The 12,487-nt window shown below is 44.1% G+C and overlaps 1 protein-coding gene across 1 annotated transcript in view; it reads right to left on the bottom strand.

Moving 5' to 3' along the window:
• LOC116062598 (iron-regulated protein FrpC-like) overlaps positions 1-12,487 on the bottom strand; it is a 125,157-nt gene that overhangs the window by 3,340 nt on the left and 109,330 nt on the right. Inside the window, exons 3-5 of the mRNA XM_031317289.2 lie at positions 9,248-9,398; positions 6,883-6,970; positions 708-1,851 (exon numbers count right to left, since the gene is read on the bottom strand). Coding sequence (XP_031173149.1) covers positions 708-1,851; positions 6,883-6,970; positions 9,248-9,398 — 1,383 coding nt within the window. The remainder of the gene's footprint in view (positions 1-707; positions 1,852-6,882; positions 6,971-9,247; positions 9,399-12,487) is intronic.

Raw genomic sequence — 12,487 nt, forward strand, 5'->3', positions numbered from 1 at the left:
ATAAAAACGGCGTTAATGCGCGATAAAATAATTGTCTGTGTTAATCAATGAATGAGTTAACGCGATAATAACAGGTTAACTTGCCCAGCCCTAGTAAAAATATAATATATTATATTATATCATATATATATATATATATATATAAAAATAAATGTGTTGGATAACGTTAACAAATCTCACTCTTCTGAGTTGATGCAAAGCTAATTAAGACTATCAGCTCCATACAACTCTCTCTGTATTTCTCAGTATGGCTATGTTTACAAAATGGGGTCATCCGGTAACATTTGCATGCAGCACCTCGAGTGATGCATTTTACGTCACCACAGAAAAAAGAAAACGGTGGCGTTCGGAGACTAAGACAACTGCTGCAACTGAAAACCAGAAGAAGGGCCCACAAAATGTTTATGTCTTCTGAAGAGTCTATCATGTTCTTTTAGTCATTCGTGTCATCCTTGATTTGACGGGATAAACGCTATGAACTGCTCAGGAGAGGTGTCGAGGTGGTGCGCGATCAACAAAAGCTTGGGTCATGTGGTTGCGCCGACAGTGTTGTTGTCATAACTAAGAATTCCTCATGTGGGCGACAGAAACTACACACTATAGCTTTAATAATAGGCAGAATACTTTTTAAACTTGAATATAAAAACAAAATAAGGAATGAAATTTGAATGGCATTATAGAGGAAGATTGACAGCTCTACTACTTACCTAATATGTCATTGGACTGGGAGGGACAGCCTTGCACCGTGTGGACCTTTGACAGATTCCTCTTAGAGTTGAGGTCCAAGCGGCAGTCAACCTGCAGCTGTTTCAGAGTCACTTTGAAAGCTTCAGTGTCAAAAAAAGCAACATCTCCGGTTGAGTTTAGTGATTTCAATTCAAAATTCACTCCATCAGAGCTCTGAAATTCTAAGTGCTGATATTGGTAACCATTGGTGTAGTTGAGCAGAGTGAATTTTAGTTTTTCTTCTTTTGATGTGATCGTCACCTCCAGATCTTCTGTTGATGAGTCCAGTGTGACTTGACTGCCATGAAGATAATCCATGTCAACCAACACAGTATCAATACTCTCATCTTCTGCAAAGTTATCGATCATTGAGTCGTTTCCATATCCTTGTTTGATTACGTAAGTGTCTTTTCCTTCACCTCCAAACATTAAGGCACCCCCGGTGTACGGATCAAGCAGATTCTCATTGCTGTTCCCAACCATGATGTCGAAACCTGAGGAACCGTACATTTCTTTCACTGAATCATAATTATTCATCATCATCACTTTGCCTTGAAGGCCGCAGAAGACTCGCTTCATCTGTGAATTATTTCTTCTATATGTGAAACACTCATTTTCAGACTCATCTTCTACAATAATTGAGCGTTTCTGGAGATGTGTTTGGAGCAAATTAAGTAGTTCAGGTTTCTGGTTTCTATAATCAACAGTTAGGGGGAACATTAAAGACTCATCACAGCTGCTGCGGTTGGTCATCAGTCCAGCTGTTATTCCATCACTGGTTTTAATCTGCAGGTGCTGATGAAACTTTGAATCAAACCAGTTCTGTAAAATAACATCTTCTCCACCGTGTACCAAAATGATGATGCTCTGTCCTTTACAAAAACATGTTATGTTCTCGTATTGTTCTTTCAGAAAGAGAATATCCAAGGCTAGATCTGGTGATTGGTTGTTGATGGTTTTGACTCCTTGGCCCGGTGTGATAACGTACCAGTCCTCTCCTCCTCTACCCTGGATGAAATCATCTCCTCCTCCTGGGACAATAACATTGTGCTCTTTGTTCCCTCTGATGGCATCGTTGAACTTTGACCCACGAACCTCCGTCACGCTGCTAAAAGCCTCGTCCTCCTCCAGGTCCACCAGCAGAGGAGATGGCGAGTTGCTGTAGTCGATGCTGCTACTTTTAATACACTTGGTGAACGGGTCTCTGTCCAGGCAGTCGGTCTTGTTATCTGAGATTGTGAAAGTGATCAAATCCTTTGTGACAACAAGCAAATGTCTGTCTGCTGCTGATCTGAACCAATTCTCTAAAGTCACATTGACGGGTGTGTTGTTATGAAAAGCGTTCAGAACAACATTGTCAAACATTACTTCCACTCTAAAAGTGTGAAGGTTTGCTTCTATTATGACCAAGTCTGTTTTAGTGTCTTTGGAGTAATTTTCAATAAACACTGAAGACTGTTTTCTGACTTTCACTATGTACATGTCTTCTCCTTCACCACCCATCAACACATCTCGACCTCCTCCTCCATCTATGAGATTATTCTCTCCATTTCCAACAAGCTGATCGTCATACTGAGACCCAAAGATGTTTGTAACTGTGCTTAAAAGTGGCTGGGATGCATCCACATCTTCACCACTAGAGCTAAACATCTTGTTAATCTCTACGGCCACCAGCTGAACAGAAGTAACCACGACGGAGGAAATCTCAAACAAGACTCCGTCTCCAGACATCATGTTCATGTGACGATACGGTTCCCCTAAAAACCATCCTTCTATGGTCACAATGTGACTTCCCTCATACATTAACACAACATCATTTCCAGATTTAGACACAGAAATGTGACTGTAATTAACACTGAAATGAAGAGTGTCTAGTGCTTTGGAAGGATCGTAGTTGTTAATGGTTGTTTTCCCTCCATTTTCAGGAATAATGTACGTGTCTTTTCCTCCGCTTCCTTCAATGTAACTTCTCTGTGGACCGAGGAAGAATATGTCATCACCTGGTTCACCATAAAGCTTGTAATAGTAACTTAACATGACTTCAATCATATGTTCATCCTCTGCTTTCTGAATTGCAAAAAAACGATTAGAATCTGTATTTCCTTTGTATTCCCCAAACCTTGACTCTGATACAGCTTTATAACCTGAAACCACCGTCGTAGAGCCGGCTGGTATGAACATGAGTATTTTCTTCTCTAGTTTCTTGTACTCTAACTGATGTGACTCTCCCAGGCCAAGAATAATATCTTTGCTTCCCTGTGTATCAATCGGCCAACACCTTTTCCCAAAACTCTCATCACTAGACACAAAATAGTCCATGCAGAGTTCAGATGGACCCTGGTCGGCGAGGCAGAAGTGAACTCCTCCTCCGTTCCAAGAAGAGTCGCCACCGCTAAAATCAACGGCGCTCGTTCCATCCTGTTGCTTTGTAACTTTGTAATATTTGTGATAGTCTGATATCTGTTCAACAAGTCTGTGTCCCTGCTCAATTTCATCGTGATGCCAATCGTAAAAGAAACTTGCCACACTAATTCCAAAATGCTCAATCCCCTTCAGAATGCCTAAGGAAACGGCCCCCAGTTTCTCCAGAACTCCAGCATCTTTCGGGAGGTTGTTTAGTTCAGTCTGTATGCCCATATAAATATCATCAATGCCCATCCGGATTACTGATAAAGCCAGGTTTATAGGCGCTATAAACGGGGCCAGTTCAGGCTGAGCAGTTTCAATAACATCTAAACCAACCATAGTACCATCTATGGAAGCATCGATGTATCCCTGCGCGTCACCTCTCTTCAAATCTTGTTCAAGATTGTATATCCCGAATCCAATTCCCACTATTGGTATAACTGACGTAAAACCCTTCATTGCAGGGCTTTTCATGACTGATGTTACAGCTTTGGCCATTCTTGTCTCTGAAGACAGAGCTTGTTTTGCAATAACAGACGTTGTCATAGCTGTGACTCCATGAGCCGTTTGCAGAGACCCCACCACGCCATCTTTAATGTCACCCTGTTCAAAAGCACGAACAGCTCCTTTCATCCCCAGCATGAGGCCCAGCGTCCCAACAGCATGCCCAGCGTGCTCTACGTACTTGCTGCCTTGATGGGAGGAGGATGAACCTTGATTTTCCATGTCATGAACTGCTGTTTCAATGCTCTCTGACATTGTTTCATAGTAACGTTGACTCTCCGGTGATAACTTAGCCCTAAACTCAACAGGTTTAGCTTCAGCACCGTCTAACAGATTGCACACAAACTCTCCGTTCTCCATTCTGGCGCTGCCCTCCTGGACCTGCAACCCTGCCAGACTTTCACCATATTTTGCCTTTAACTGACTGTGGACTTGTTCAGAGGTTAATACGCTCCGCCTGGAGTAATACGATTCAAGTTTGAAGGACTTTTCCAACTCTGAGGTAGATTTTAAGTCTTGGGATGTTACATGGCCGTCATTGTAGCCTCCTAATCGGCCGGACGCTGGAGGGTTGCTGTTCTCTGTTACTTCAGTTTTGAACGTGTTGTAATCCTGAACTGAATTATGTTCAGTTATCCTGTACTTTTTAGCGATATCGAATATCTGAGACGGATTATTTCCTCTAAATTGAATCCACCTACTATACTGTTGGACTTCCTTTGTTATAAGATTTTTAAGGTTAGCCCTTAATTGTTCAGGAGTCGAAGGATTCCAGTAATTTTCTAATTTGCTAGAACCTTCATAGTCGGCTGAGCCACTAAATCCCCGCCTGCTTGGGTCAATCCAAGAACCTCCTCTTGCCATTGAATGTTCTTCCCAAAGAAAGTTCAGTCCTTTCTCTTTGATATTGTTGTCTGTGCTTTGGACCATATCCAGGGCCATGAGAATCAGAGGAAATGTCCGGAAGTTTCTAGCAGATTCAGATATAACTGATGCAGTGAAATATGTGGTGCACCAGGCCTCAGCGGGGAGCGGGAGGCGAGTTGTTGTGGGCTCTCCATTAAAAATACCTTCCACATATTGAGCGTATCCTTTTATTGGGTAATTTTGGCCCATTTCTGTTTTAATTCCTTCTCGTATTTTAGAGTAACTTTCTTTTCCTATCTGATCTTTAATACATTCATTAACGTTTTCTTCATTTTCTCTTTCATTGCTGTCAAGCTTTTTTCCAACTGGAGCGACATACAGAGTTATAGGATCAACCTCTAATATCCAGTCATTGACCTTCAGGTATGTAACCTCATCTTCTCCGGTCTTTGCATAGTGACGGATTACATTCCTGATATCTTCTCCTGAATTAATCTCATAACAGTTGGAAAGAATATCTTTTAGTTCTTGTTCTTTCGTTATCTTCTTTAGCTCCCCTGTCAGCTCATACCGTCTCATTAATTTATTGTTAATTCTTATTGCTTCTGATAAATAATACTCTCTTGGATCTAAGTTTTTAATCTTCATTTTTTCTGGACGGAGAATGTTTTCGCTGTGAAAGAATCCCCAGGACAGAGCTTGAAGTTCAAGTACTTTAGTATCCAGCCCAAAAACATTCTGGTTAAAAAATCTCTTTGGCCCAACTGGCCAGCTGTCTCTGTAGACCAGAAAACGGTTTCTTGGACCTAGAAAGTTTCTTTCAGCGGTAAAGATCTCCTTTCCTTTACTGCCGGGCTCATTTCTAATAATTACATCTCCGTTCCTATCGAGGGTTGCGACCACTTTCTTGCTGTCATCTTTATGTCGCCATTGCTCTCCATCCTTAGTGATCTCTAGGGTGATTTTCTCTCCTGTGTGGCTGACCTGGAGCACAGCGTTCCTGATGTGCAGCTCTGTCTCGATGCCGGCGGTCTCATGGAGATCCTTCAGCAGCGTTTCAATGAATGCATTATCTGATCCAACGTCACAGGCCACCACACTTATTGTTTTAATTTTATTGGAATCCCTGGAGGTTTGTTGAATGATTTTGGAGACCTCTTGCACTTCATATCCTCCCAGTCTCATTACTCCTGAGCTGTCTTTCCTGCCGTGGCCGACCAGCACCAGCCGGCTGTCCATTGTCAGCGGCACAGAGTCACCTCGGATCAGTACTGGTCTTTGGTTGTTATCAAGAACGTAGACAGAGGAAACCGTTGGATGCTTCTTAAAAAGATACGTAGCAGCTGTTCTGACAGCAGGGTCATCTTCCAGGATGAGGATCTGCTGGTGGTCGTACTGGGTGCTGTGATCTACCGGTCTTTGTGGAATTTGGTATCCAGAAACTTCTCCAAGTTGGTTCATGACCTGGTAAGTCTGGTGATTCTCCTGGTTTGTTTCTAGGACTGCTGTGATGCCACGGGCCGTAAAAACTCGAATGAAGTTATGTTGGAAGTCTTTGGTTGTGTTTCCATCGAGAGAGAACACAGGCGCAGTTTCCAGTGACCGATTCAACATCAGCTCTGCGAGTGAAGAGCCAGAAAGGCCAGACACAGTTTGTCCATCTTCTGAAACACTCCCAAATATTTTCACCAAGGTGTAGCTGTCTGCTTCTGGTACACACGAGACATTGAACAGGCATTCGTTGCTGACTATTACTGAGTAACGAGGATCCATGCTGTATTCCTGTTGGACTCTGTCATTTGTTTCTTTGTCAGTCATGACCAGAAGTTTTTGGCTGTAGCTGTGCGAGATCTCTGCAGCACTCAGGAGAACATCTTGTGTCTTCTGCTTATCAATCTCTGCCAAGAAGCCTTCATAATCCTGGACAATAGGTGAAAAAAAACATGAAACAGCAGAAAATCCGCTTAAAATAATTTTTGTGTAAATTACTTTATCATAAGTTGGAGGGCATGAACGTTTAACTCAAGAAAGTCCAACATAGTTGTCTTAAAGGGTAACTTCCTATTTTCCATAAACCAGAGCATGTTTCACTCCCATCCCAGAATGCTGTGTGGACTAGCCTCCTCTACAGAGCTTTGTAGGAAGGTCTGCCAAAGAGAGACTATTGTTTTTACAACTCTTTCTGGATTGTGCTGCCAACATAACGATAATAGTTGAGGAAACAAAAATGTTTGTTTTATAACAACTAATATCAACAGTCTATCGACTCTTTTGATAATATAGTTTTATTAATTAAACACTGATTTGGGTTCCAGTAAAATTGAGTTCAGTCCTTCTAAAGTCAGTGCAGCTTTTCATTTAATTTTAAAATCCACTAACCTGTTCCTTCTGAATGACAGAAGCTGTGAAATTCTCATTCTCCTGAAGATCAGCCAGCAAAGTCATCGGGTTTTGGTCAATGTCCTCCCTAAAAGAAGATAAACAGTGCAGGAGGAGGGATTACTTCCTTTACTCTAGAGAATGGAGACATCTGTACAGTCGGATTCATAATGCTCCACCTCCAGGCAGACTGAGGCTATGTTCAAACTTGGTGTCTTTTTTGACAAGAAAAAGTTGACTAGGGCGCTTAGTAAAAAAAGTTTTGGTTCTAAAAAGCAGCAGAGATGCTATAACAACAGCTACTGCTACTGTATCCTAGAGCATGGGTCTTCAACGTTTTTTAAGCCAAGGACCCCTTAAGTGAAAGAGAGACAGAGCAGGGACACCCCCCCCCCCCCCACTACATATATTGTATAAAATTAAGTTGCATATTAAACTGGGCCTACAATAAGGTGTAGGGTGGCCTAAAGCCTTTATAAATGCATATAATACTAAGCTATTAAAATAACCTAATAATTGTTGGCATGATTTTATAAATCATGTTTTAATGTTAAACATACAGTACATGTAGCACGGTGAATCCTTAGGATGAACTGTGTATGTTGATGGCCTTAGTGACTACCCTACCTATGGGCCAATTAGCAGTGGAGATTTATGTTTACTAGTATGTTGAATTCATGTTAAGACTTTTTCATTTTTGAAAAAAACTTTCAAAAATGAACAATAATTTGGAGGCCCCCCTTCACTGCACTCTGAGTACCCCCTAGGGGCCCCAGACCCCCTGTTGAAGATCCATGTCCTAGAGCACTACGTGGAGCGGTGCTAACATTAGATAAAACATGGAGTGAGCAAGAGAAAGAACAGAGAGAAAGAGAGAGAGAGAGAGAGAGAGAGAGAGAGAGAGAGAGAGAGAGAGAGAGAGAGAGAGAGAGAGAGAGAGAGAGAGAGAGAGAGAGAGAGAGAGAGAGAGAGAGAGAGAGAGAGAGAGAGAGGGAGAGAGAGAGGGAGAGAGAGAGAGAGAGAGAGAGAGAGGGGGAGAGAGAGAGAGGTGCTAACATTAGATAAAACAAAGCGGTGGAGCCAAAACGCATCCAGCTTGTATTTTTTATTTTTATAAAAAAGAGCCCTAGTCAACTTGTTCTTGTCAAAAAAGTTCACAAAAAAGTGTGAACATTAGCCTTAGGGGACATTTATCAAGATCAAGACTGTAAAAGAAATTATTATTCTTTGAGTTGTATTAATTATAATTTTTCATTTCCTATATACTCTGTATCTTCTGTGTCTTTGTATTGCTGTATACTGTAGTCTCCTTTAGTTGGGGGGGGACTTATTATTTAGTGCTTCCTGTGAAAGGACAGCACATCCCAGCAGAGTACCAGTGACACCATATACCTTATGCATACGGTGGGAAGAAACTGTTTAGTCATAGAATGAAGTGGTTTTAGCTTGCTTGTTGTCCAATAATAATAGAGTATTGTAAAGAATCCTTTTAATAGGATAATAATTGATTAGTTTTTGGCTGTATTCCAATCAGATAACAGTTCTTTGTGTCTAGATCTGTATAAAATCAATGTGCACACTGCAACTGTTCTGTGGGAGCTGCCTTGGAAAATTGAACTGATAAGACTTGGGCTACGTTCACACAGCAAGTATTAATGCTTAATTCACATTTTTTTTGTTCAGATCTGATTTTTTGTTTGGCTGTTCACATTACCTTTTAAAATGTGGCCTATATCAGTTTCCAGTGTGAACTGTTTGTGGTTTTGAACTGATCTGCATGCCCCAAGAGAACAATAACAATGACATCAGACGCAGCACGCTGCTGCACTAAAGTTAGGCAGGTTATGGAGGAAGGAAGCATTTTCACTTTTATTTCAAAATGTTAGTGTAATGGCAGCTGTAACATTAATGAGCACACACTAATTAGGTCTAACTCTCACTCTCCCTCCATTGACTTTCTCCATCACTGTTCTCCATGTTGTAGGCCTAGTCTAGTTTTTAATGTTACTGTCTGTGTCTAGGGATAACTCCCACCGGAGCATAATTGTGACAAATGTTGATGTAGATTGACGTAAAAGTTGCATCAAATCCTCCTTGGTTGTTCACACTGTGGTCGCATTGAAAAAATTCTGAGCTGGGTCTGATTCAGGACCACATATGGAAGTGGTCTAGATCTGATTTGAGTGTTCACACTACTTCTGAAGTAGTCTGACCTGGTCACCTGACCCCCCAAAAAAATTAGATTTGGGCCACTTTTGCCTCCAGTCCTCTGTAACTCCCCTGTTATTAATTATATACACTTTTGCAATATATCACTTTAACCATCTCTGTGTTGTCTGTACGTTTCTGTTTAATATTAGTGTACCTATGGAGAGGTGAGAAAAACTTCATAACAAGAGACCTGTGGTTCGGTGGTTTCCTGATATTTTCATGAAACATGTGTTCAGACAGTCCTCTGAGCTGGTGTAGTGCAGCGATATCCGGGCTGAGCTCCTTCCACTCTTCATCTCTCACCTCTGGGGAACAAACAAAACAAAATACAAGTCAAGTATTCAAACCTGTAAGAAAATCACTTCTGTCTTCGGTCTGTGTCTCCGTCTTTAACACTCTACTCTCACATAGCCAGCTCTGGCTACACCACAGATGCATTCTGGGATAGGCGAAGAAAACGCTCTGGGTAGTTGACATTTTCAGCGTGTAGCTTGCTAGCTCAAAGTTTGTTGTTGTTTCCCAAAGAGAAGGGACAGTTTGAGAACGGAAACACACAGAGAGATGTCAGGTTTTTCTGGAGAAGTACTTCTGTTGATCTAAGAGTTCACAAACATTTCACTCATCTGATTTTTATTCCAGCTCAGAGATCCAGATCGATTGGCAATAACCAAATAACATTTATTCAACTCATTTTTAACCTTCGAGCAACATATATATTCATGTTGAGTTTGATTTGATTTAGGTAAAAAACTTATGGTAGTTAAGGTAACTTTTTATCAAGAATCATGTAGTAAAAGTTTTTGTTTTTGTTGCTTTTTTCACTGTTTTTGTGACTTTTTTGTCGTTTCCTTTTGGACTTTTTTGTCACTTTTTTCTCTCTATGTTTTCTTCACTTTTTTTCCATCCATCCATCCATCTTCTTCCGCTTATCCGGTAACGGTCGCGGGGGTAGCAGCTCCAGCAGGGGACCCCAAACTTCCCTTTCCCGAGCCACATTAACCAGCTCCGACTGGGGGATCCCGAGGCGTTCCCAGGCCAGGTTGGAGATATAATCCCTCCACCTAGTCCTGGGTCTTCCCCGAGGCCTCCTCCCAGCTGGACGTGCCTGGAACACCTCCCTAGGGAGGCGCACAGGGGGCATCCTTACCAGATGCCCGAACCACCTCAACTTGCTCCTTTCGACGCGAAGGAGCAGCGGCTCTACTCCGAGCTCCTCACGGATGACTGAGCTTCTCACCCTATCTCTAAGGGAGACGCCAGCCACCCTCCTGAGGAAACCCATTTCGGCCGCTTGTACCCTGGATCTCGTTCTTTCGGTCATGACCCAGCCTTCATGACCATAGGTGAGGGTAGGAACGAAAACTGACCGGTAGATTGAGAGCTTTACCTTCTGGCTCAGCTCTCTTTTCGTCACAACAGTGCGATAGATTGAGTGTAATACCGCACCCGCTGCGCCGATTCTCCGACCAATCTCCCGCTCCATTGTCCCCTCACTCGCGAACAATACCCCAAGGTACTTGAACTCCTTCACTTGGGGTAAAGACTCATTCCCTACCTGGAGAAGGCACTCCATCGGTTTCCTGCTGAGAACCATGGCCTCAGATTTAGAGGTGCTGATCCTCATCCCAGCCGCTTCACACTCAGCTACGAACCGATCCAGTGAGTGCTGAAGGTCACAGGCCGACGATGCCATCAGGACCACATCATCCGCAAAAAGCAGCGATGAGATCCCCAGCTCACCAAACTGCAACCCGTCTCCACCCCGACTACGCCTCGATATCCTGTCCATAAATACTACAAACAGGATTGGTGACAAAGCGCAGCCCTGGCGGAGGCCAACTCTCACCTGAAACGAGTCCGACTTACTGCCGAGAACCCGGACACAGCTCTCGCTTTGGTCGTACAGAGATTGGATGGCCCTGAGAAGGGACCCCCTCACCCCATACTCCCGCAGCACCTCCCACAGTATCTCCCGGGGGACCCGGTCATACGCCTTCTCCAGATCCACAAAGCACATGTAGACCGGTTGGGCATACTCCCAGGCTCCCTCCAGGATCCTTGCGAGAGTAAAGATCTGGTCCGTTGTTCCACGACCAGGACGGAATCCGCATTGTTCCTCTTCAACCTGAGGTTCGACTATCGACCGAACCCTCCTTTCCAGCACCTTGGAGTAGACTTTACCGGGGAGGCTGAGAAGTGTGATACCCCTGTAATTGGCACACACCCTCTGGTCCCCCTTTTTGAAAAGGGGAACCACCACCCCGGTCTGCCACTCCTTAGGCACCGTCCCCGACTTCCACGCAATGTTGAAGAGGCGTGTCAACCAAGACAACCCCTCCACACCCAGAGCTTTAAGCATTTCTGGACGGATCTCATCAATCCCTGGGGCTTTGCCACTGTGGAGTTGTTTAACTACCTCAGCAACTTCCACCAGGGAAATTGACGACAATCCCCCATCATCCTCCAGCTCTGCCTCTACCATAGAGGGCGCAGCTTCAGCAATGGAAACTTTGAACATTGTCCACTCAGGTTCAATGCCCCCAGCCTCCACAGGGATGCACGAAAAGCTCCGCCGGAGGTGTGAGTTGAAAGTCTGTCGGACAGGGGCCTCCTCCAGACGTTCCCAATTTACCCGCACTACCCGTTTGGGCTTACCAGGTCTGTCCAGAGTCTTCCCACACCCTCTGACCCAACTCACCACCAGATGGTGATCAGTTGACAGTTCTGCCCCTCTCTTCACCCGAGTGTCCAAAACATACGGCCTCAGATCAGATGAAACGATTATAAAATCGATCATTGACCTTTGGCCTAGGGTGCTCTGGTACCAAGTACACTTATGAGCATCCCTATGTTCGAACATGGTGTTCGTTATAGACAATCCATGACTAGCACAGAAGTCCAACAACAAACAACCACTCTGGTTTAGATCAGGGAGGCCGTTCCTCCCAATCACGCCTCTCCATGTGTCTCCATCATTTCCCACGTGCGCGTTGAAGTCCCCCAGCAGAACTATGGAGTCCCCCACTGGAGCCCCATACAGGACTCCATTCAAGGTCTCCAATAAGGCCGAATACTCCGAGCTCTTGTTTGGTGCATACGCACAAACAACAGTCAGAGTTTTCCCCCCCACAACCCGCAGGCATAGGGAGGCGACCCTCTCGTCCACCGGGGTAAACTCCAACGTAGCGGCGCTCAGCCGGGGGCTTGTGAGTATCCCCACAACCGCCCGGCGCCTCACACCCTGGGCAACTCCGGAGAAGAAAAGAGTCCAACCCCTATCCAGGAGTATGGTTCCAGAACCGAGACTGTGCGTAGAGGTAAGCCCCACCAGATCCAACTGGTAGCGCTCCACCTCCCGCACAAGTTCCGGCTCCTTCCCCCACAGAGAGGTGAC

The sequence above is a fragment of the Sander lucioperca genome, chromosome 2 (assembly GCF_008315115.2).
Source record: "Sander lucioperca isolate FBNREF2018 chromosome 2, SLUC_FBN_1.2, whole genome shotgun sequence".
Classification (NCBI taxonomy): Eukaryota; Metazoa; Chordata; class Actinopteri; order Perciformes; family Percidae; genus Sander; species Sander lucioperca.